This window comes from Chelonia mydas, chromosome 1, assembly GCF_015237465.2.
Source record: "Chelonia mydas isolate rCheMyd1 chromosome 1, rCheMyd1.pri.v2, whole genome shotgun sequence".
Lineage (NCBI taxonomy): Eukaryota > Metazoa > Chordata > Testudines > Cheloniidae > Chelonia > Chelonia mydas.
The window spans coordinates 99,797,208-99,822,330 of NC_057849.1; the positions used below are offsets into that span (position 1 = coordinate 99,797,208).

The window sequence follows — 25,123 nt, forward strand, 5'->3', positions numbered from 1 at the left end:
CTGTATCAGGACAGTATTTTTTCCCAGATATAAGCCATAGATTGCAGACTACATGAAGCTCTTGGACACACACATGCACACACACACTTGGACGCACACACCCACCACACACCCACCAAGCCAAAGGTTGCAGACTGCATGAAGCTATTGGACACACACACACACACACAAACACTCAAAATTTAATGGGAGAGCTCAAGGTAAGTTAAGTCCAAATGATGGAATTTCCATCATTTCAAATGTAATGTTTCCTATTCATTTTACCTGAACTCTGAATTTCCTGGGTTTCTAACAGTTGTATTTTGACAACTACAATGTTCTTGTAATTTTTTCTCCTTTCAAACTTGTTGCTTTTGTTTTTCTCCAAAACTACAAATTAACTTTTAAAAAGTATTGAAGAAATATAGCACTTAGTTCTGCATTAAGGATGGGATTTAAAGTAGAGGGCTCTGTCTATTTTTAAAGGCCCTGATCCTGCAATCAGTACTTAACTTTTTACCCATGAACAGGCTCATCAAGTGAGCAAGGTTAACACAAGCATAACTGCTTGCAGGATTTGGTCATAAAGATCATGTTCTCAGTCTTTCAGTGAGATCTGCACAAACCTGGGATCTCATTGCAGGATCAGGATCCATATTACCATCAGTGGACAGTCAATTTCAACATATAATGCTATAAAATGAAGTAATAATGTGTTAAAACTTATTCCTTAACATAAGCTAAACATGTACAATTATGTAACACATTTCTACAAGTGAGTGTCATGTCTATATTGTTTCATGTCGATATGTGTCCTTTCGTTTTATAATTATTTTTAAAAAAGGTAACATAAATTACAATAGCAAACGTACAAAATAAGTTTGAGCAGTCAGTCTGGGGTTCCCTGGTAGAAAAATTATTTTGAGGAAGTAGGGGAAACAAGTATTGTTCCCAATAGGTACTGATTCTTTATAATTTTTAGGGATATAAGGAGATCAGAGGGTGATTGTTGACTATTATGCAGGAGAGGTTTTCAACACATTGCATAGATTGGTAAAAGTATTCATCAGCATGAATGGCAAAAGTTTGGATTGTTTTTCTTTCATTTTTTAGGAATAATCACATTGTATACTGTCTGTACTGTACAGCTGCAGTTTTCTTAAAAAAAAAAATTCTTCAGTTAGAAAGAGTTGTTGAAAACCTTGGTCCACAAACTAGGAACTCGAATCAATAAAAGCTTTTAATGTCAATAGCATGACTTCTTGGTTCAAAAATTGGAATTGTATTATTGGGGGAAGAAAGAACATCTACTAGAACACCCATATTCTACTAATGAATTTTCTTCTGTGGTATAAGTTTTAAGTTTTTCTAATACCATTCAGGCTCAGGGATGTGTTGGGCAATTTGTGATTCTCCAGGACAATCAGAGGGATCAAAAACTGTTAAAACTTCTATGAAGTATAAAGAAATGTTATGGCCAGTCCTGCCAAGTCACACTCATTTGGAGGCAGACTCCCTCATTTTGGATTAATTTTATGGTATTTCCAAATATCTAACTCTTGGGGTGAAAGCCTGAGCTGAGTGTTTTAATGAGGCATTTTAAAAGCTAACTGATATTTTTGAAATTGCAGTCACTCAAACTGTCATAGCTTGACAGCCCTGAATGTCACACTGTAAAGTTTATAGGACGTAATGTTTGAGAACCACGGGGAAAATGTACCCACATAATTTTAGTTCACGCTAAAAGTATAAAGCATTTACCTGACTGCAGGCAATACACTCAAATACAGTTGGAAAGTATTGTTAATGTCGTCTGCCAAAACTGACAAATGTACATTTCCCCAATCACATTACTAAGATTATCTCAAACATCTATTAATCAAAGTTAACTCAAATACACTTTCCTCAAATATTTATAGTGCTTGTATTTCAAGACTGAGACAGTTTGTTCAATCTGTGAACAGGACACTTTTTATGTCAAAATAAAACATCTGGCTGTACAACTGTTTCTAATTAATTTCCTGCCTAGACTGTGAGCATTGGGGTTTGGCACCAATCTTCCTCCCAGAGTGCTGCCCAAATCCAGCTTCCAGGCAGCTAATCAAAGGCACTTGCAGCACCGGGGGAAGCAGTGTTGAAGCCGGTTTTGGCCAGCTTGGGGTTTTGCAAGCCCAGTGGGTCTGTCTGTCCATGGGACTCTCGTAGAGAACATCAAACTTCCTCAGTCACTGCCTGCAATCTAAACATGTGTGCACAGGGGTTCCTCAAGTTGGTGCTGCTGCTGGCTGCTTCGCTTCTAACTCTGCTGCCTGCAACTCTTCAAACTTTCTCCCTGGCCCTGCGGTAAGTTTGTCTTTTAAATTAATGGGTTTATTTAGCAATTGCTTTATAGGCTGGACTTTAACTGGTAACAAGTTGCAACAAGCAACAAAAATCTAAAATCTTATGTATACCATACAGGCAAGGATGGAGTATTTTCAACCTGTTGCTATTATCTGTTGAAAATTAGTCACATAATGTATAATACCCACACACATTGCGTATATATCTAATGCAAAGTTATGTGTGCACTATATTGTAGTTAGGATCACAAATGTGTATAGTATAAACTACATTGGATCACATAGTTTATGTAGAAATGTATCTTTCCTTATACATGCAAAACTTAAAACAGGTATCTAGGGGGAAAAGCTAAAAGATAGCTTCTGCTGGATCCTGATGATTTTTGTACCCAACTCTCCAAATTCAACAGGCTAAATAGACAGTAAATCCAGCCACTCCTAGTGCACCAAACATCCTGGATCTGGTTACATCCTGGAGCAATGGCACAACCCCCCCCCCAAAACTGACCCACCAACAGCACACAACCCACCCACCAGATCTAGAACCTAGCTCCTGCTGGATTCAGCAAAATTTTGGCCTCAATGCACATAAATTCTAATGCCTGAGGACAAGTGCAGATGCTATTACTGCACCAATAAATCTGGACCTCCAAATCATCCTGGTCTAATGGTGCTGCCCATGCCTATATCTCACACCTGGGTCTGGATAGGCTTTTATCCCAACCCTCTACCCCAAAATCCTAATGCCACCACAGGCAACATGTTTAGATACCCCGATGCATCTTAAAAATCCAGACCCTGCTGCACTCCAGTATGACAGAGCAGCAAAAATTCAGATTTGACATCTGGCTCCTGCTGGATCTTGCCAAATTTGAGCCATTAACCCATAAATTGTACCATTCAATTAAAGAACAACTTTTACTTCAGTTATTTAAATAAATAAATTAAACAAATCTGGACCCAACATATCCTGGTACAAGGAAGCGTCAAAAACCTTAATTTGGCATCTGTATCCTACTATTTTTTGGCTTCATGCCCTCCAGTTTTAATATCTCAAATCCACCAGAATAATCCAAATCCAAATGTAATCCATCATTTAAGCGGGTATATCTACCAAATCTATCACAAATGTGTGATCCCAATGTAAGTTTGCAAAGGGGTTCCCAGCCTTTTGCAAAATAATTAAAATTCAATGTAATATGTCCCAGTGGGTGGCACACTGGATTAATAATAACCCAGCTGTTGATCCCCAGGCTCTCAAAGGGCAAAAATCATGGTGCTTTGAATTATTAGCCTCTGTGCTGCTATTATATGCTAAATAAATGGATGTAAAACTGCAGGTAATACAAAAATAAAAGAGTTTTAAAGTAATGGGTAAATCCACTGCAACAGTAAGGATCTCTGTCCCAACTCTGATCTCATCCACTCTGTGTAGGAGCACCTGACTTTGTCTGCAGCTCGTTGTCTTTGTTGTCCTCTGCAGGAGTGGCTCCCGCAGCGTCTCCTCATGTAGACTGTCCCGTGCTGAATCGGAACGCAGGTGTCATGTCCCAGGGGGAAAGTTGTGCAGTGGCAGAGGCCAATGTGACTGCGGTGTCTGCATCTGCCAAGTGACTGAGCCAGGCAAATACTACGGTCCACTGTGCGAGTGCCACGAGTGGGTGTGTGAGACTTATGATGGCGAGACTTGTGCAGGTAAGGAAGCCACAGTATTCCGGGAGGCTTCCCCAGTGTGATGAGGCTGCTGCCCATTAGCTGGCATGCTCCTGGCATCTCTATGCACATCTTTGCCCGTTAGCAGGCTGATAGCTTCTCACACCAGTGGCAACTCTGTACACTACAACTACTGGTATGTTAGGGGACATAGCACAGTTCCATTTTTAGAGTGTAGACAGGACTGTAAATGTGTTCCTGGCCATGGCTTTTGTCTGTTCGCTGACACATCAAAGCTTTTAGTGGGGCTTGGGAACACAGTTAAGGGATCATGTCTCCCACAAAATTATGTATATTATAACTGGATCCCCTTGACTGGTTGTACCTGTAGCCTAGACAAGCCCATAGGAGGTTCCTCATGGTGGAGGCATTGCAAATCCATTTTGAGTCAGATAAATGAGCAGATCCTGCTTGTGTTACACATGTGAGTAGCTCTGTTACTTTCATTGGAACTACTTATGTGAGGAAGGAGAACTCAATTTGAGCCCCCATGGAAACTTTCCCAGGGCCGCACAGAGGTTTTTGGCAGCCCGAGGCAAAATCTGAAACTGTGCCCTCCCTTCACTGTACCAAAAAACCAAGTGTACAGAAACAGGAAGGGGCAGGGTGGTTGGAGAGTGAGCATACCCTGCACTTACTCTACAGCAGCGGGTCCTGTCCTAATGGGCTGAGCCTGGCTTGCCACTCTTGGTGTTTCCACCTGGTGCATAGGATCACAGCACCACTTAGGTTTGGCCCGGCTGCCCCTCCTGACCAAGAGGCAGCGAGGCCACACCTGAGTGGCTCTGTGATCCTGTCACAACCACATTCGGTTTGGGGACCCTCTCAAACAGGGGCCCTGGGCAAACTGCCCCTTTTGTTGCCTCCCTGGGCAGCCCTGCCTTTACCTAGGGCTGTAAATTAGTTATGAGCACTGCTTCACTTGTTAGTTCTGCTTGCTTTCACCCTCCAGTGGATACAGAACAGCAACTTTGTAGTTGGGGAAAGACCACTATAAGAGTTACACTATGGCTGTGTACCCTAAAAATGCACCTGCTTTTATTATTAACCATCTGTATGTCTCTCTAAGTATACATGTGACTTTACAAAATATGAACTAAGGCAGCATAGGCAAATTCTGCTTTTAGATACATGCACATTAATTCCATTGACTTCAATGGGAGACACATGCATATACATTTCTGACGCATAATGTGGGCTCGTGATCATAGGAACATGCTCAAATGGTTTGCATCTAACTTTGTCACTTTTGCATCTTTCCAGCTGTCTTAGTTTAAGTTTCTGAACTGTTTTCATCAGATCGGGGAATTTTTTAGCAGCTGCAGAATAGGATGTGAGAAAAGAAGAGAAGGAATGAATGTTATCTCCTCATATTCCTAAGGGGATGCACCCTGGTGATGCACCTTGATGAAAGAGGAGCCACAAGGGAAATTCATTTCAAGTGTCTCTGCCTAAACATCTTAAGCAGCTTTGCATAAACGTGTCATCTTTTCAGGCCAAAACCCACAATTAGGTCAGTGGGAATGTTACAGGAATTCTGTTAGTAACATGATAATACAAATGCATTCCAGCAGTGGGTTTGGCAAATTTTATAGGAAAAAAAACTTATTTTAGCAACAGCGTAGTTAAGAATAAGAAGTCCAATAATAACATGAAAAGATCAAGAGTGGTGTTATAAGAAAAATATTTGTACTTGGCACCTGAGACACAAGTTTCATGGAGAATGTGCTTAATATGCACCCTGCTCAGCAGTGCAAGATTAGTTATGCAAGTAATTTAGGGGAGCACAGGTACATTTATTACGTGGTTTGTTCTCTCCAATCTAGATCTTCTGATGCATCTTTATTTTTAAAAAGCTGCAGCTTGGTATTGCAACATCACTAAATGTAGAAGTGGGGTGGTCGTTTGGAATGAAAGTGAAAGCTACTCATATTTTAAGATTTCATTCCAAATCCAACTGCTCTAAAGTTTTATTACTGTTGGCTTCCCCTTTGCCCCCCACCTGCTAATGCCACCATCAGTAGCTGAGAGCTTCATTAGTGGTTTAGTTGGAAGGGGAGAACCGAGACTGAGATACTTCTAATAATAAAAATAATACTTAGCACTTATGTAGCACTTTACATGTTCAAACTTTAATTCATTAATCATCAGAAGACCTGACAGTGGCCTTTTCTACTCTGAGCTGTGAGAACTGAGATATGAAACTATTTAATCGCAGCCCTCTGCCTTAATTGCAGTATAGATAGGACAAGAAAGGTGAAGGGCCTCATCTTCAGAGCTGCTGAGCACCTACAGCTCCCGCTGACTTCATCTGGAGTTTAGGGTGCTCAGAACTTCTGAAAAGCATGCATGAAAGATTTGCTCAATGCCAAACAGCAAGTCAGTGGCAGAGCCTTGATTATAATTCTGGATCTCTGGGTTTCCAGTAATGTTCTCAGTCCACTCGGCTACACTGCATTTTTATCCAGTTAACTTTTTGTGTGGGTTTTAATAAAGATGTGATGCACACATGGTCTTTACTTCCAGTCCAAGTCACATGACATGGGGCAAGGTTGTATAAGTGTATAGCCCTGTCACTTGGCAGGTGTCAGTATATACTCACTCCAAAAGCTACTGTTACATCTTCTTTAAAAATAATCAAATGTAAATGAAACATAGTATGAATCAAAACCAATAACCAGAAACTAATGCATACTAATAGGGGTACTCTTTCCGGCTTAATTCAAATAGATCTATACCAACCTTGAACCAAAGATGATAAATACTCTCAAGTGTACTTCGTCTGTTCTGTCCTCTTCCTATAAAAGTTAAGGTCTCTCTGGATATGTCATAGTTTCTGCATTTGGGCCAAATGATGGAAACACAGTGTTGTGATTCTGACAGACACTCATTTGTTTCTCAGGATCTCATTCGGAGGATAATTTTGTTTTTAAAAATGATTGAAGATTGACTGCCACAGCTTTGAGGAAGCTCTCTTTGAGGAAGTGATGGATTTTTAAAAAGTACCATAATAGAAAGAGGAGGTGCACTGAACTCCTTGGTGCTTCAAAGGGATGGAATATGAATCTTGAAGTGATAGACCAGGGATCGGCAACCTTTGGCATGTGGCCCATCAGGGAAATCTGCTGGCAGGCCGGGATGGCTTGTTTACCTGCAGCGTCCGCAGGTTCGGCCGATCGCAGCTCCCACTGGCTGCGGTTCACCGTTCCAGGCCAATGGGGGCTGTGGGAAGTGGCGGCCACCACATCCCTTGGCCCACGCCGCTTCCTGCAGCCTCCATTGGCCTGGAACGGTGAACCGCAGCCAGTGGGAGCTGCAGACTCTGCAGGTAAACAAATCGTCCCAGCCTGCCAGCGGATTTCCCTAACAGGCCGCATGCCAAAGGTTGCCAATCCCTGTGATAGACTAAGGTTTCAAATTAGACACTTGAATACTTTTGGGAAGTTTGTTTTTTCTCAGCTACTTTGAGAAATCTGGCTATATGAGGGTGAACTGACAACAGTCCTCTCCTATCTGAGAGCAGATGATTGAATTACCACATGTGCCTCCAGGATGCCGTCAATAAAGGCCATAGACAGGCTGCCCTAAAGGAACTGCAGAATGGAAAAGGTGTAGATTGCCTTGTGGTTAGTGCTTCTGTTTGTGCCCAGCCTATGAAATGACTCCATGTAAATGAAATGTTTTGGATATGAGTTGTTTCCTAAATATGAGAAGACTGAAAAAATAGCCAGTTCTTCTCAACTGGCTTTGTTCAGCATCCATGCTGTGAAGTTTAGGTGTTCAATTTCCTCACTTGAGTGGACATTGTGTTAGCAGGTCCTTGAAGGGTAGTAGATGAAAGGACTGTCATGAATGATGTACAAGGAGGAGATGGAATTGGAATCAACTGTGTGCTTACTGCACCCCTGTTGGATTTTTTTCCCTTGAGTCCCCAGGAGGGCCGAATGTCCCTTTCAGAGGAATTCTCTGAGGTGAGATACAGAGGAAATAAACTATTTTAGTACCCCTTTTGCATGTCTTTTTCAGGGTTCCTTTGCTTCTTTCACAAAATTATTGCTGGAAGGAGCGTTAGGTGTGACCCTAACCAGATCCAAGCTGCTCTCCTAAGGGAAAGAGAGACTGAGGGGCAGAGGAGATTCCAATTTGCTTACCTAGGACTCTCCACATCTGTATGATCACCTTGGCATTGTAAACAGAAAAGGGAATTGCCTGAGGAACTGAGCATGGGATGTAGTGCAGACGAGAAGCAGCAAGGGGCTCTGTTCCATTATTCTCTCTTTTATGGCCTTTTTGTGCTTCTAAGAGAGAGTATTGTGATGCCATAGTTGCTCTTGTTCCCTGTACTTCTTGCTGCCAGTGAGGCCTGCCTCTTTTATTGGTCTTGTATTTGACTGTGTGGCAGACCAGCTGCAGTTTCAGAGATGCTGCTCTGTTCTGGGCTACTTGGAGAGCCTGGCCTCTTCAGTTGGCTCCTCTCACACCAGCTACACCAAGGTGGGGCAGAAGAGGTAGGAGTTGTGTTGCAGCATTGAAATTGCAACTGCACTTGCAACATTAGTGATGTTCCTGTGTCTTCTGTCTTGTGCACCTGACCTGAGAGGCTCCTTGGCTGAGGGAGTGCGCTTTGCGCTGTGGGAAGGGATGGGATAAGAGAATTAAATAGCAAAAGGCTGAATTAAAAAGCAAAGGGTTTGACTGCTAGAAAATAAGGATTTTTGGAGATGTAAGGTAGAGGCCTTCTTAGTTGCCTGCCTGTCTCCTCAGCAAAGGCAGAAACTTCTGTCATGGCAGTTGACAGCTACCAATGAGTGAGGGGACCTGACCTACAATATGTAGAAGAATTGTGCGTGTACCTTTCAAAGGAAAGCCACTGTTCAGTGTAAAGGGAAGGGATTTCATGGAAGTAGGAATTTTACACTGGAAACATAGATACTGAAAGGAGTCTCTGTTTCCTAGCAAGAATTTTACAAGTTTAAGATTATTTCCATGTGGTGCTAAAACACTAACTGTGTTTATGACTGTTACCCTAAGATTTAGGTGCCAATTACATTACCTATCAAATTGTCTAATTTAATAAAAAAGGGTAATCAAGGTTGTGGTCCGCCCTAAAGGAATGCCAGAGTATCGCCAGGGTGCTTGTCTCTGACCTGCAGAGGGCTCTGCAAAGCAAGCTAGTCTTGCTAACTCCTGAAAGGACACGGATACAGCCTTCCGATCAAGGATAGACACACACGCAGAAATTCTTCAAAAACAGAAATAATATTTATTTAAAAGAGATAAAAAGTTACAGGAGATTTAGTAAAGGAAGAAAGAATGCATGAAACATAAGAAAATACAATAGAACTACATGCAGCAAAACAGCACAGCAAAATAAAAGGCACAGACTACATAGAATAACTTATCACATATAAAAAATACAATAGTTTCAATGTAACATGCATATAGAGATCCCGCATATACAAAGGCTTTTAGTTCTAGTGATACAATTGATTACAATACGATGTAATAAGTGAGGCTTCTATATACACATATGAGCACATTCACAATTTAAAACAATTACTTAACATTAATACTTAACATTTAATACTTAATACGTTAATACCTAACATCAATTACCCACATTAATATTTACACTAACATCCTGTGAGGGCAGAGCTCGGGCAGTCACAAAATGGGTAGGGGAGATCTCATTCAAACCACTGGCATCTGGCTTTATTTACAAGCAAAACCCATACATTCCTCAATAGTAAATCAAAGACTACACTTACTTCTACCATTCTTAAATCCCTCTGTATCGTTGGTATGGTCCTTCTGTTCTGTCAAGGTTTACTGCTGCTTGTTTGGTGTTTGAGAGCAATGACTGCTGCTAAGGAGAAAGCTGCCCTCTGGTGACAGAGATGGAAGCCTGTGCTGTCCAAAGGCTGCCGTCTTCTCCATTGGCTGGGTTGCTATGATAGCCATTACCAGGGCAACCTCAGGGTTCTGCTGCTGCTGCTTGGTAGATGCTTCTTAGGCAGCTGTTTAAAGATGTTTGATTCTTCTTCTCAGGTGTCTTGCAGCTCTGTTCTTCTTAGGAACCCCAAACCCACTACAAGTTCAGCCTAATGGGGGCTGCCCTTATATGCTGTGTGCACTCTCGAGGTTTGATCCTTTCAGCCAATCAGCTTTCAACTTTCTAGCTCCTCCCCGAGCCCTTCCCTTGTGAGGTTAGCTTTAAGCCCCTCCTAGTCACATGTACCTACATGTGACCTATCATCCTTTTATGATATCATCTTTAAGCTCTGCCCCTGAGGCCATCTTGGATGGTAGGGTGTTTTGCTGAGTCATTCCCCACAGGAAGTGGAAGTTCCTACTATCTCACAGGAAATTGAATTTCCTACTAGGTCACACTGTGTCTCTCAGAAATGAAATCTCCCACTATCCTCTACCTATATCCACCATTTTGATTGGCCATGTTGGATTTTCTAAATTTAAACTATCATTAATTTCTACTTAATTAAAGCCTTTATCTTAAAACTAATTACTATTTTATGCAGCCCAAAGGGTCCTGATACTGTTACCACTCTAATTATTTCAATTTGGGGGAAGTGAATTTTATAGCATTTTTAACCCCCTTCCAAGGTTTTTCTGCAAGGTGCTGCAAGGCATTTCGAAACAGCTAAAGCAAAATCTCTTCCTACATATCTTGCATCCTGTATTGCAGTTAAACACAAAAGGATTCATGGAACTAGGAAGACACATATACAGATCTAAAGTGGCACTGACCTTCTTATTGCCGCTTCAGAGCCTCATCTAGATTCTTCCGCTACTATCCACTTGTAGTTAACTGTTCACATCATAGTCACCTCTCTCTTTGTGGTCAGTCTTTTTACTAATCTATGTAATAGAATCCAACTTTTCTATACTGAAAGGAAGTTTCTGGTTAGCACAAGCCACTGTCACATGTACAGTACCTGCTGTCGAGATATATTAGGCAAAACGTTTGTAGTTATGGTGATACATGCAAATAAATGGCAACAGTTTTGGCTTCATGTATCATATGAGCTCAGTGCTTTCTTACAAGAACACATTAAATCTGTGTTATATGAAAAGACCAAATGGCATAGCCTTAATTTCTGCAGAGGATCGATTAGATTCCTGTTTTTTCAGTAGTATTGTAGCACACAGGAATCTCAAATTGAATGAGATTTTGTTCATAATGAGTGAAGACATTTAGTTAATATGTATGTCTGTGATTAATGAAGATCACAAAGTTTAAATAAGCATGAATTCTTATGGCCAACTACAGTGGAAACACTGTAGATAATGCAATAAAATAGATCACAGAAGTTGTGTCCAGTGAATCATGAGGCAGCAAAATTTCTTATCACATGGAATATTACGCTACCATTACTTAAAATCTATTGTCTGAATTTACATCAGTATAAATAAGAACCAAATTTAGTCATGTGTAAACAGAAAAATGAATGTAATAACTTATTTTTTTCTATACTGGAGTGCTGTTCAGTAGGTGTAAATGAAATTATCATGAGTGCTGCAGGGGTGCCATTTAAGGAGGGCAGGGGGGCACCTGGCCCCCTGAGTTTCATACCACAGCAGAGCAGATTTTGGTAGGTGTAACACACACACCCCCACCCTCCTTAAATGACGCCCCTATGGGCTAGCTCCATGGCACAGCATGTCAGGCTCGTGCTGTCAGACCCTGTACCCATTCGCGAGGGAGTGGCACCAGCAGGGGCTGTGCTTTGCAGAGGGAGAGCTGATCACAGTGCTGCAGGTGCTGGAGGTTGGATGCCGGCTGCTCTGAGTGCCTGTGGGGAGGGGGCACAAGGAGGAGGTGCAGGGGGCTAGGGCCATGAGGGAATGCAGGGCTTCGGGGAGAAGGGGCACAGGACGGGTTGGGGGAGTGCAAGGATGCAGGAGGGGCGTGCAGCAGTTAGGGGAGAAGGGAAACATGAGCATCAGCACAGCTGCTAGGATGGTAAGGGGTGCACAAGTTGGGCCAAATGTGCTAGGTGCTATATGGATCTGGCACTCATTGTGCTCAGCTCCATGGAACTGGGGAGTCCCAGGCTGGAATTCCAGCTGAGGGGTCTGGTGAAATGATGGCCCTGTCACTCTCAAATGGATTTCTGATTTCAGATTACAGTGGCCAGCTTTTATTTGACCCTGTTCTATTCTCTAACAACCCTTTCACGGCATTGAACAGCTCATTGGGCCCTGGGATGGTGCAGGAGTAACGCAGGGAGGTACTGCTCTGTTGTGACAGCTCCACAGCCTGTGGGAACCGCCATGTGTCACTGTGCTGCACACAACAGCCTTGGAGAGCTTCACAGCTACGGTGGGTGCCTGTAGCCTGCACCAAAGCACAGGAACCTGATGCCTGAGCTAACAGAGAATCTCTGCTACCTGTTAGCAGTGTAGGGCCCATGACCGCCAGGGAAACCACAAGAGGTACATGGTGCAAATACACACCAGCCTGTTCATTACACACTTGCCTAGATAGACATAGCTTGCCCTCAGAACCAGCTGTTCAGATGTTACTTCTGACATCAGCGTAAAAAGTCTCTGTGCACCAAATGCTTTCACCCCGTACCTTCCACAGTCTTTGCTTGGGCTTGTCTGATATGGGATCTGGGGACCTGTCATTCCCAAATCCAGAATTCTCCCCCGAGAGCAACAGGCCCCTCAGTGACTGCAGCATCCCTGCCTCATATAGGATTTTATCTTGGCTATGGGGATTGAAATGGACTCCTTCCATTCCCAAAGCACAGGCTCCTCCCCTCCACCAACTGAGCTGAACAAGGGTCTTAATAGTTTAATGGCAGGACACAGCCAAACAGTTCTGACTCCACCTCAAGGCTCAGGATTGGGAATATCTTGCTGTATTATCTCCTGGCTTTAATTGGTGTCTGTATATATAGTTTTCTTTCTTTATATAGGAATTAGATACAGTGCTCCCGTCAGCTAATTTCTAAGTTACTATCTGCAAAAAACCTAGAGTTTTCAGGTACCTAAATAGCCCACGGAATCACAGTGAAAGTTGCGCTCCCCTACCAAAATCTGAAATGGTACCTCTGAAGTGTTAAGCCAAATTAGCCACTGGCATGAGCAGTTGCTGCTTCACTGAAAATCAATGGAGTTAAAATAGACAGGTGCAGATAACTTGCATTCAAGAGTTTTAAAAGATCTGGCTGAGGAGCTCACTCAACCATTAATGTTGCTTTTCAATAAGTCTTGGAGCACTGGGGAAGCTAATATTATGCTAATTTTTAAAAGGGTAAATGGGATGCCCTGGGTAATTATAGCCCTGTCAGCCTGACATTGATCTGGGGTAAAATAATGGAACAGCTGATATGGGACTTGATTAATAAAGAATTAAAGGAGGGTAAGGTGTTTAAAGAAAATCAACCTGGGTTAATGCAAAATAGATCATGTAAAATTAACTTGATTTTTTAATAAGATTACAAGTTTGGCTGATAAAGGTAATAGTGTTGATATGATATACTTAAACATCGCGAAGGAGTTTCACTAGGCACCACATGATATTTTTGTTAAAAAACTAGTATGATATAAAATTTAACACATTAAATGGATTAAAAACTGGCTAACTGATAGGTCTCAAAATGTAATTGTAAATGGGGAATCATTACTGAGAAGGTCTGTTTCCAACGGGATCCCACAGGGATTGGTTCTTGGCCCTGTTCTATTTAATGTTTTCATAAGCGACCTGGAAGAAAACATAAAATCATCACTGATAAAGTTTACACATGACACACAAAGTGGGGGAGTGGTAAGTAATGAAGAGGGCAAATCACTGATACAGAGTGATCTGGATTGCTTGGTAAACTGGTTCAAGCAAACAATATGTGTTTTTTAATACTGCTAAATATAAATGCATACATCTAGGAACAAAAAATATAGGCCATACATACAGGACAAGGATTCTCTCCTGGGTAGCACTGAGTCTGAAAAAGATTTGGTGATTGTAGTGGATAACAACTGGATCGGTGCTTCCAGTGTAATGCTGTGGCCAAAAGAGCTAATCTGATCCTGGGGTGCATAAACGGGGGCATCTCTAGTAGGACTGGACAGATTATTTTACCTCTGTATTTGGCACTGTTGTAACTGCTGCTGGAATACTGTGTTCAGTTCTGGAGTCCACAGTTCAAGAAGGATGTTGATAAATAGAGTGCATTCAGAGAAGAGCCACGAGAATGATTAAAGGATTAGAAAACATGTTTTAGAGTGATAGACTCAATGAGTTCAATCTATTTAGCTTAACAAAGAGGAAATTAAGGGGTGATTTGATTACAGTGTATAAGTACTTACATAGGGAACAAATATTTAATAATGGGCTCTTCAATCTAGCAGAGAAAGGTATAACATGATCAATGGCTGGAAGTTGAAGCTAGACAAATTCAGACTGGAAATAAGGTGTAAATGTTTAATGGGAGAGTAATTAAAATTTACCAAAGGTTGTAATGGAGTCACCATCACTGACAATATTTAAATCACAATTGGATTTTTTTTTTTTAAATATAAGCTTTAGGAATAATTTTGGGGACATTCTATGGCTTGTGTGATGTGGGAGTTCAGACTAGATCATCACAATGATACCTTCTGGCCTTGGAATCTATGAATCTAGTAGTTGCATTGTGCTCATTTATGCCAGCAGTAGATTTGTCTCTTTCTCTATAGTTGTAGTCATTGTGACTAGAGTGAGTAAATTCAATACCTTTTTTGAGGATGATTTAGCAACTTAAATTATGTTGCTTATAATAGACTTTAACATCTGCAAGTATTGGTATAGCCACATGCACGAATCAAAATGATAAACTTTATGAATATGACATGAGAACTCCTGATTGTGAGCAGTTTACAAGAAGAACAAAAATCCATGTACTTATATTCAGAACTTAAGGATTTAGAGGAGCACTTAGAGGAGAGGAAAGTGATCAGGAACAGTCAGCATGGATTCACCAAGGGCAAGTCATGCCTGACTAATCTAATTGCCTTCTATGACGAGATAACTGGCTCTGTGGATGAGGGGAAAGCAGTGGACGTGGTATTCCTTGACCTTTAGCAAAGCTTTTGACACGGTCTCCCACAGTATTCTTGCCAGCAAGTTAAAGAAGTATGGGCTGGATGAATGGACTATAAGGTGAATAGAAAGCTAGCTCAATCATCAGGCCCAATGGGTAGTGATCAACGGCTCCATGTCTAGTTGGCAGCCGGTATCAAGCGGAGTGCCCCAAGGGTTGGTCCTGGGGCTGGTTTTGTTCAATATCTTCATTAATGATCTGGAGGATGACGTGGATTGCACCGTCAGCAAGTTTGCAGAAGACACTAAACTGGGAGGAGAGGTATCATAGAATATCAGGTTTGGAAGGGACCTCAGGAGGTCATCTAGTCCAACCCCCTGCTCAAAGCAGGACCAATCCCCAATTTTTGCCCCAGATCCCTAAATGGCCCCCTCAAGGATTGAACTCACAACCTGAGTTTAGCAGGCCAATGCTCAAACCACTGAGTTATCCCTCCCCCAGGTAGATACACTGGAGGGTAGGGATAGGATACAGAAAGACCTAGACAAATTAGAGGATTGGGCCAAAAGAAATCTGATGAGGTTCAACAAGGACAAGTGCAGAGTCCTGCACTTAGGACAGAAGAATCCAATGCACCACTACAGACTAGGGACCGAATGGCTAGGCAGCAGTTCTGCAGATAAGGACCTAGGGGTTACAGTGGACGAGAAGCTGGATATGAGTCAACAGTGTGCCCTTGTTGCCAAGAAGGCCAATGGCATTTTGGGAAGTAGGGGCATTGCCAGCAGATCGAGGGACGTGATCGTTCCCCTCTATTCGACATTGGAGAGGCCTCATCTGGAGTATGTGTCCAGTTTTGGGCCCCACGCTACAAGAAGGATGTGAAAAAATTGGAAAGCGTCCAGCGGAGGGCAACAAAAATGATTAGGGGACTGGAGCACATGACTTATAAGGAGAGGCTGAGGGAACTGGGATTGTTTAGTCTGCAGAAGAGAAGAATGAGGGGGGATTTGATAGGTGCTTTCAACTACCTGAAAGGGGGTTCCAAAGAGGATGGCTCTAGACTGTTCTCAGTGGTAGCAGATGACAGAATGAGGAGTAATGGTCTCAAGTTGCAGTGGGGGAGGTTTAGGCTGGATATTAGGAAAAACTTTTTCACTAGGAGGGTGGTGAAGCACTGGAATGGGTTACCCAGAGAGGTGGTGGAATCTCCTTCCTTTGAAGTTTTTACAGTCAGGCTTGACAAAGCCCTGGCTGGGATGATTTAGTTGGGGATTGGTCCTGGTTTGAGCAGGGGGTTGGACTAGATGAGCTCTTGAGGTCCCTTCCAACCCTGATATTCTAAGGTTCTATGATTTAGGAATAGTGGAAATTAAACTAAACAAACTAATGAATGATAAGAGATAGACAATGGACTTGATTATAAATATAAAAATAAATCTAGTTTAATTTGTTACGATATGTGTAGTTATGTATCTATACAAATATATATTAAATGGCAAAAAACCCTTTTAATGCAGAGTTAAGTTTGCTGGGTGGTATGTTGTCCCCTTGCAAGAACAGTGAGTTGAGCAAAACTCAAAACGTCTGAAAACCAGGAAATGCAGAGTTAAGGTTGTCGATGCATAATTCATAGGTAAGGCTGTGAGTCTGTCACAGAAGTCACTGATTCTGTGGCTCCATGACTTCTGCAGCTGCAGTGGGCCCGGGGGGCCTCGGAGCAGCGGGCGGTAGTCAGTCCCTGCCACAAGAGCAGGGGCCAGCGGTTGGCCCTAGGGGTCCCCCAGAGAAGTGGCGCCCCAGGAGCTGCTAAGTTTTAGTCAGGGGTATTTATAGTAAAAGTTATGGAGAAGTCATGATCCATGGATTTTTGTCCATGACTTTTACTAAAAATACCCATGACTAAATCTTAGCCTTATTCATAGGTGCATTAAAAGACAGTGTGATATTCATAAATGTACTCCAAGCACAACACAATTCCTAATAGCCCCCAAAACTTCAGGCCCAGGTACAGCACAATCCAACACACCATGTTACCGTGGCTGATTATTAAAGTGGTCTTTCAAGACCTCCTTAAGCCACATAGCTCTGTCCTGAGCTCTTCTAAAGGCCCTTGTGTTTGGCTGCTTAAACTTGCTAGAGAGCTGCTCCACCTCCGCTCTCTGGCAGCAACTTCCCCCTCTTTGCCTCCTGATATTACGCAGAACACAACAGGCAGTTATAACCACTTGGATATTTTTCACACTGAGATCATCTTGTGAGTAAACATCCCTTCAGTCCAGCAGAAGCACAATCATCTATTATTCTGCACCTGCTGAGCTGGTAGTTGAATTTTTCCTTGGGGCTGTCAGGGTGGCCGTTCTATAGCTTCATAAGCCAGGGGATCAAGGATTAGGTTGGGTCCCCAGAATCACTACTGGAATTTCAACATTGCCAATGGTAATCCACTGGTCAGCAAAGAATGTCCCTGCTTGCAGCTTTGTGAACAATCTTGTGTTCTTAAAGATGTTCACATCATCCATCTTCCTTGATCAGCTCACACTGATAATGGTGAAGGGTCCCCAGTGATTCACCAACACTTGCATAAGCATAGAAAAATAGCCCTTTTTATTGATGTACTCTGTGGCAAAGTGGGATGGTGCCAAAATAAAGGTGTATATGCTGTCTATTGCCCCACCACAGTTCAGGAACTCCATTGCTGTACATCCATCAATGTCCTTCACATTGCTGAGAGTCACAGTCCTGTATAGATTAAATGATTAATGGCCCTAGACACTTGCATGACAATGTCCTCCACTGTGGATTTTCCAAGTGCAAAATGATTGCCCATTGACTAGTAGCAATCCAGCACTGCAAGTTTCCTCAGAGCAATTGCCACATGTTTCTCAATTGTTGGTGCAGCTTTCATTCTAGTACACATGCACTGGAAGGCTGAAGTGAGCTTGGCACAAAGAATCAGGAATGTGGCCTTTTGTGTCCAAAAGTTCTGCAGCCATTGCTTATTGCCCCAAACTGGCATTAAAATGTGATCCCACCGGTCAGTGCTCATTTCTCGGGCCCAGAAGCAGCACTCCATCATCTGCAGCTGCTCCATGAATGCCACCAACAACTCTTGAATTGTTTTTCTCTGTGTCCCTCAGAAAATTGTCCTTCAAGAAATCCCCGTTCCCCATTGTTGCAGTACTTCCTGTGACTCTGCAAATGCCTGTGTTTGCAACATTTATGACAATAGTGTAGAGCTCTGCAGGCTCCATACAAAAAAAGTGTGAAAATTATGGGATATGGATGGCATTATGGGATTGAGAAAGTTGCATGATGGGAAATTGAACCCTTGCTCCTTGTCACTCCTGAATGACATCTTTCTTCCCATCATGCACTGCAAATTTTCCCCAAAAGACAGTGTGCTGGCAGAGCCATCCCATCCATAGGATGGACCAGGGCAACTGCCCTGGGCCCCATGCTTTGAGGGGTCCTGCACTTCAGAACGTGGGATTCAGGGCAGCCTGGTGGGTTAGCGGGGGGCCTGGCTCCCTCTGCCCTGCTGGCTCCCAGAATTGCTCGGGGGAGGGGGCGGAAGCCGGAAAGAGGTAGAGTGGGGACTTGGGAGAAGGGGTGGAATGGTGGCAGGGAGGGGTGGACCGGGCAGGAAGAGGAGGGGCGGGGGTGGGAAGAGGCGGTGTGGGGGCTTGGGGGAAAGGGTGGAGTGGGAGTGGGGTCTGGGCCAGAGGTGGGGGGTTGTCCCAGGCCCCACACCCCCCTAGGGATGGCCCTGTGTGCTGGGCAGTAGCAAACGGCACATTGAGATACCTACCCATGGTTCAACACACTGCATTGATATAAGCAATCCTGGTGAGTACACATGGCACTGACAGAAGCAGCCAAGTATGCAAACATATGAGCAATATATTAACTGTGGCAGCTTTACACCAGTGTGACTTACATTGGCCAAAGTTTGTTATATAGATATGGCCTAAGCGAGTGAGTGTACACCAGCATCCGGAACCTCCTGAATTTTATAGTGCCAAGGGCCAGTGTGAGTATGTCCATATTGAGGCACTGCTCCAAAATGGGCAACTTTTTCCCCCGCTCACATTTTTGTCCTTTAATAGTGTTTGACGGAATCCAGTTGGTGAGAGAGGATGAGTTGTAAAAGGAGGCAAAGACCTTGTACATTTCAAAAATGGTGGGGTGGCAGAATAAAAGTATGTGTATTATTGGGGTATACTGGGGCATTGCTGAAGAGGTCAAGTTAAGGATGCATGGGGAACCTTAACTCTGCATTTCCTGGTTTTCAGAAGTTTGAGTTTTGCTTGACTCAGCATTCTGCAAGGGGACGATATAACACCAACAACCTTAACTCTGCATTAATGCAGTTTTTTGCCATAGAATTTCCTAGTTTTTTAAAACAGCAAAATATATGTTGTTGATAGGAGTTAGTAGTCATTTAGGTAGTTGTCTATCATGTCCCACAGCCACAGTTAGCATACCAAGCCAATCACCCCTCTCCTCCCCCACATACAGGGTGGTTAGGGTGCACTGGCAGAACTGGGGGGTGATATGGATCCCTCATCTGAGCCTCTAACCTCTCTCAGCTCCCCTACCATACATCCCTATAACCCCCCATTCCTCACTTCAGCCTCAACCCCCTCTCTATTCCCTGCACCTCCTAATACCTCTCCCCTCCCAAGAAGCATTCACATATCTTATTTTCACCCTTCAATAAAATTGCTGCCCATGATATGCAAATTGTAGCAACCTCCAGACACTCAATTCAAAACTCCTTTTGCCTTAGGTGGGGCTTGAAATTAATTTATCCTTAGTTACATTAATGGAAGGGTGAGTTCACAGCAGCCAAGAGGTCTGTGATTCAGCCAGTCGTCTGTACCCCTCTCAGCTTGTCAGCAGAAGGCAGCAGAAGGAAACCCTTTTTGGTGGGGCCTGCATCTCAAGAACCCCTTGGTTAAATGACCCCATCTTCTACAGCTACCCCACACCCGAATGAGGCACTCAAAGCAATCTGAGGCTTGATCTACACTAGTGACTTATGTCGATATAACTATGTTGCTGAGATGGTGTGGAAAATCCATAGCCCGGAGTGATGCAGTATACTGACCTAACCCCCAGTGTAGACAGGAGGGCTTCTCCCTTCGACCGAGCTATGGCCTCTCATTGAAGTGGATTTCCTACATTGATGGGAGAAGTCCTCTCATTGGCATAGGGAGCATCTCCAATGAAGCGCTACAGCAGTGCAGCTGCACTGATGCAGCATTTTAAGTGTAGACAAGCCTTAAGTAACTTCAGATTTTAAAGCACTTACAAAAGTCAAGTTTAAAGCATATAAAATGGCAGGAATGGAAACCTTCTAGCCATTTTCCTGTATCGGTGCAAGTTCATTATAAAAAATGTACATTTTCTTAAATACTGTTCTTGCTTTGGATCCCCCAAAGATTTAGTGGGTGTCATGCACTACCTTGGATAAAACTTGACAGCAATAGTTTGATTTCTAGCTCTGGACAAAAAAAGCCCCAAACACAGAATTATTTTAAAAATGGCAATTTTTAGGGGCTTATATCTCCAGAACCCCTGGCTCAAATCACTCCAACTATTAATGTTACCCCGCACCTTTCTGAGTTACACCAAATTTCAAAGAAATCCAACTAAGCATGTCGATTTTAGAGGGCTTAGAATGGACAATCTTTAAACAGATGTTGTGATGCAACATTAATTGGTGCTCCCATGCCACTATATTTGTCCTCCCAAACTGGTAGTTGCCCATATGCTGACAACAAAGTCCACAATATCAACTTGTCTAGATAGCATTGTTATAATCCACATTATTCCTGAATGCACACAAATATCCTCAAATGGAAGCCATGCACATGTATTGAAAGGAGAATATACTGTAAGATTAAACTCAATAAATTTATGGAGGAGAGGGTATGATGGGATAACATGGTTTTGGTAATTAATTGATCTTTAAATATTCATGGTAAATAGGCCCAATAGCCTGTGATGGGATGTTAGATGGGGTGGGATCTGAGTTATTACAGAGAATTCTTTCCTGGGTATCTGGCTGGTGAATCTTGCCCATATGCTCAGGGTTTAGCTGATTGCCATATTTGGGGTCGGGAAGGAATTTTCCTCCAGGACACATTGGAAGAGGCCCTGGGGGTTTTTCGCCTTCCTCTGTAACATGGGGCATGGGTCACTTGCTGGAGGATTCTCTGCTCCTTGAAGTCTTTAAACCATGATTTTAGGACTTCAGTAGCTCAGACATAGGTGAGAGGTTTTTTGCAGGAGTGGGTGGGTGAGATTCTGTGGCCTGCATTGTGCAGGAGGTCGGACTAGATGATCATAATGGTCCCTTCTGACCTTAGTATCTATGTACCACTGTATCACGGAAATGGATATGAGGGAGAAAAGCACAATATAGCATTGCATCACCTGTATATTCAATTAGAACACATTGTTGGCTTGTATACAAGCCAAGCAGCACCCATAAATGTTAGTGTGAGTTTCATGGGTCAGGCCCCATGCATAGGTTTAAGGATAGCATGCTCAAAGGAGGAGGCTTGGTGCTTTCATGAAAAAATGGGGACACCATTTTTTGCTGGTTGTTGATAAAATCACTGATCGAATGTGGACATCTGCTACTCAGGTGCAAATGGCTAACTAGGTATCTAAATGGGCATTAATGCATGCATAATCACAGTAATTGCAGACGGACCTCAAGACACCTCCTTTAAAAATGTGGTCCTGAGAAGTATATGTTACATATACAGCTGTCTCTGCTATAAAATTTTGGACCTGACACTGCAGCGTTTGCATATCCAAAACTCTCAGTGAATTCCGTGGGAGTTTGAGCTGTGCCATAGCTACAGGATTGGGCTCTCGATATGAGAAAACAATGTTGTGATACAAGTACTAACTCTCACCAAGCAACACTTAGTAAGTGAAGGATATATTATACTATCTCATCTCCCCTTTTGTTCTATGTGTATGCAATGCTGTGGGGAGGGTTAGTATGAGTTGCAATGTCTTCAGCATGCCCACGACACCCAATTTATATTCTATATCTTTAACTGCTGTGTCAGTGAAATGACTTACTTGGCATATAATAGAGACTGTGGGGTGTATGGGAATAACTAGCTGAGATTCAGTACAAAATGGGCTAAGGTATGTTTGTAAGGTGGGGAGGAATAAGGTGGAGGAAGCAAATAGACACAGCCTTTGCCACAGTTATGTATGTCGTTGTCACCCTGCCTTTGAATTGTTGCAGTGTCATTCTCCATGGGAACACATCTGGAAACTGCAGCTAGTGCCAAATACAACAGGCCGTATAGTGAGCACTATTTCCGACAAGGAGCACACTGTACCGTTGCTCTGGGAACTTACTGGCTGTCAGTTGATTAGGGACAAAATTCAAGGAATTGGTTTTGACCTAAAAGATTTGGGTTAGGGATGTAAATATTGGTTGAAAAAGCTAACCAGTTAAACGATTAAAATTATATCGTTTAACCGATTAACCGTTAACCGAGGTCACTCTAGGCAGCCGGCGCAGGACAGCCAGGGTTGGGGTCATGCTGACTCCTAGCATCATCAGCTCATGCACTATGTGGGAAAGAGGGGGGGGCACTTTCTGACTGAGGGAGACCGGGAGTCTCTGCCTGGGTGGCTAGGATGAGCAGGAAGTGGAACGGGGTCCCTGCCAGGGAGCAGGGACTGGAATTGTGCCCCCCCCCGAAATGTCTGAACTGGTGTAATTGCTGCAGACCTTTTAAAGCCAAGTGTTCAGAGCACTGTAATCGAGAAGGAGCACCTGCTTGGGCAGGAACAAGGCTTGCTGAGGGAAGCAGGTTATAAAAGCTCCCTGTTCTTAGTATGAGGGTGGAGCTGGTTGCCAGTGGACTCCCAAGCATGAGAGGAACTAGGGGAAAGGTCACAGCATTGAGACCAGAACAGATGAGTGTTCCTCTGCATCGGGCCTGCGCCTGGAGTCCAGTGCAGAAGCAGGGATTGGGTGCCACTGCACTACAGTTATTTTGCCTGATTGAACCTCTGCTGCATACTGGGGGATATGGCAGGATTATCAAACCTAGGGGAGGGATAAAGAAATTGTTTGTTTCATTTAGGACTTTTGTTTGTGCCCATAAGGAGAAGACTTTTTTTGACTTTTACTAGAGGGTCCAAAGTACCAGAGCAATCTAATCACTTGCAGTACATTGTTGTTGGAAGTTAAACTGAGGCACGGACAACTGAGGCACGGACACTACTGGACACCAGAGGCATATGGCTGCACCCTCACAGTCAGGTACTAACCTTTTGTATTATAGGAAGAAAGAATTGTATTTCTTATAAACAGTAGTTCCTTCCAGAATGACTTTGTTCAGAAGCCTCATTTGCAGCAGGGTGTATGTACTAGGCTGCAGGTGGGAGGTGAATTGGCCACAGCTCCTTCAGAATTTGAGTTCTCCTAAGAAGAACACAGCTTTAACAGACCTGCAGCTTAGCTGTATTTATTTCCCAGTGCCTCTCTCCCTTCTTGAATCACCACTAATGTCCAGAAAGCTCCTAAAACTGCTTATTTTCTGTCTGCTGCTTGGCCATCTGAAGTAGCAGTGAGGCGTATCAAAGGGCTTTGCTCCTGTCAGTGACATCAGCAGAGGCAATCAGAACTTTCTGAGGTGTATCTGGGCCAGTGTATGAGAGAAATAACCAGCACTAGAAACTCTGATTACACTATTACGGTATGTGGATTTGAAGGGAACTAAATAAATGACCGCAAACATTCTAAGGCTGGGCTCATACTGCTGCCAAAGCAGCAACAGCAGACTCAGTACTGGGAATGCCACAGAGCTAACAGAGTAGCTGTGGCGGGAGGAAGAGAGCTGATCTGGGGTCCCTCCAGTCCCTGACCCTGCATGTGGCCCAGGGCTTATGGGATTACCACAATTCTGATGATGTAGTGTAGAGAGAAAGGGAGATGGGTCAGGTTCTGCACAACCCACCCTATGGACCTAGCACATGGCTCCAGCAGCTCACCTAGGATTGCCAAGTTTCTACTCACACAAAACCGAACACCCTTGCCCTACCCCCACCCCACCTCTGGGGCCCCACCCACCTCAGAGGCCCTGCCCCCTCTGAGGCCCCACCCCTTGCTCCCTCCATTGCCCCCACTCACTCGCTCATTTTCACTGGGCTGGCTCATGAGGTTGGGGTACAGGAGGTGCTGAAGGCTCCAGCTGGGGGTACAGGCTCCGGGGTGGGGCTAGGGATGAAGGGTTTAGAGTGCAGGAGGGGCTTTGGGCTAGGGAAGGGGGTTTGGGTGGGGGGGTGAGGGCTCTGGCTGGGGGTGCAGGCTCTGGGGTGGGGCCAGGGATGAGGGCTGGGGAGAGGGTTGGGGTGCAGGGGGTGAGGGCTCCGGCTGGGGTGTGGGCTAGAGGGTGGGGCCAGGGATTAGGGACTCAGGGCTGGAGCAGAGGGTTGGGTGCAGGAGATATAAGGCTCCAGCTGGGGGTTTAAACTGCCTGCTTGTTTCATTTGCACAATGCAAACTGGATATTTGAGAAGACTAAGATGGGTACTAATAGCTCTGTAGTGGCTGAAGGCACTAGCTTGTAGAAATGGACAGTGAGTGACATTGGTCTGTTGCCAGAAGGGATATATATCCACTAAGTTTTAAAGCATTATGCCAGTGGTGATTATATGAACAAACAAAAAAATTTACTTGGTTTTAACCTTTTCCAGTTGTGCACCTATCAGCTGCTTGACTCATCATATAAGAGAATAGACATTGCTCTGTGATTTTTAAGTTAATACCAAAACCCAAACCAAACAAAATACTCTACATGTATAAATAGTTTCTACCACACAAAATCTATTACTGTTTTACGCCCAGTCAAAAAGGGACCTTGGCGGCTCCAGTCAGCACAGCTGACCGGGCCATTAAAAGTCCAGTTGGCTACCCACAGCAGGGCAGGCAAGCTCCCTACCCGGCTCTGTGTGGCTCCCGGGAAGCTGCCGGGATTTCCCTCTGACTCCTAG

The 25,123-nt window shown here is 43.6% G+C and overlaps 1 protein-coding gene across 1 annotated transcript in view; it reads left to right on the forward strand.

Moving 5' to 3' along the window:
* ITGBL1 (integrin subunit beta like 1) overlaps nucleotides 1–25,123 on the forward strand; it is a 254,672-nt gene continuing 229,549 nt past the window's right edge. Inside the window, exons 1-3 of the mRNA XM_007066259.4 lie at nucleotides 1–200; nucleotides 2,009–2,322; nucleotides 3,805–4,016. Of these exons, the coding sequence (XP_007066321.2) occupies nucleotides 2,225–2,322; nucleotides 3,805–4,016 (310 nt within the window). The 5' untranslated portion in view covers nucleotides 1–200; nucleotides 2,009–2,224. The remainder of the gene's footprint in view (nucleotides 201–2,008; nucleotides 2,323–3,804; nucleotides 4,017–25,123) is intronic.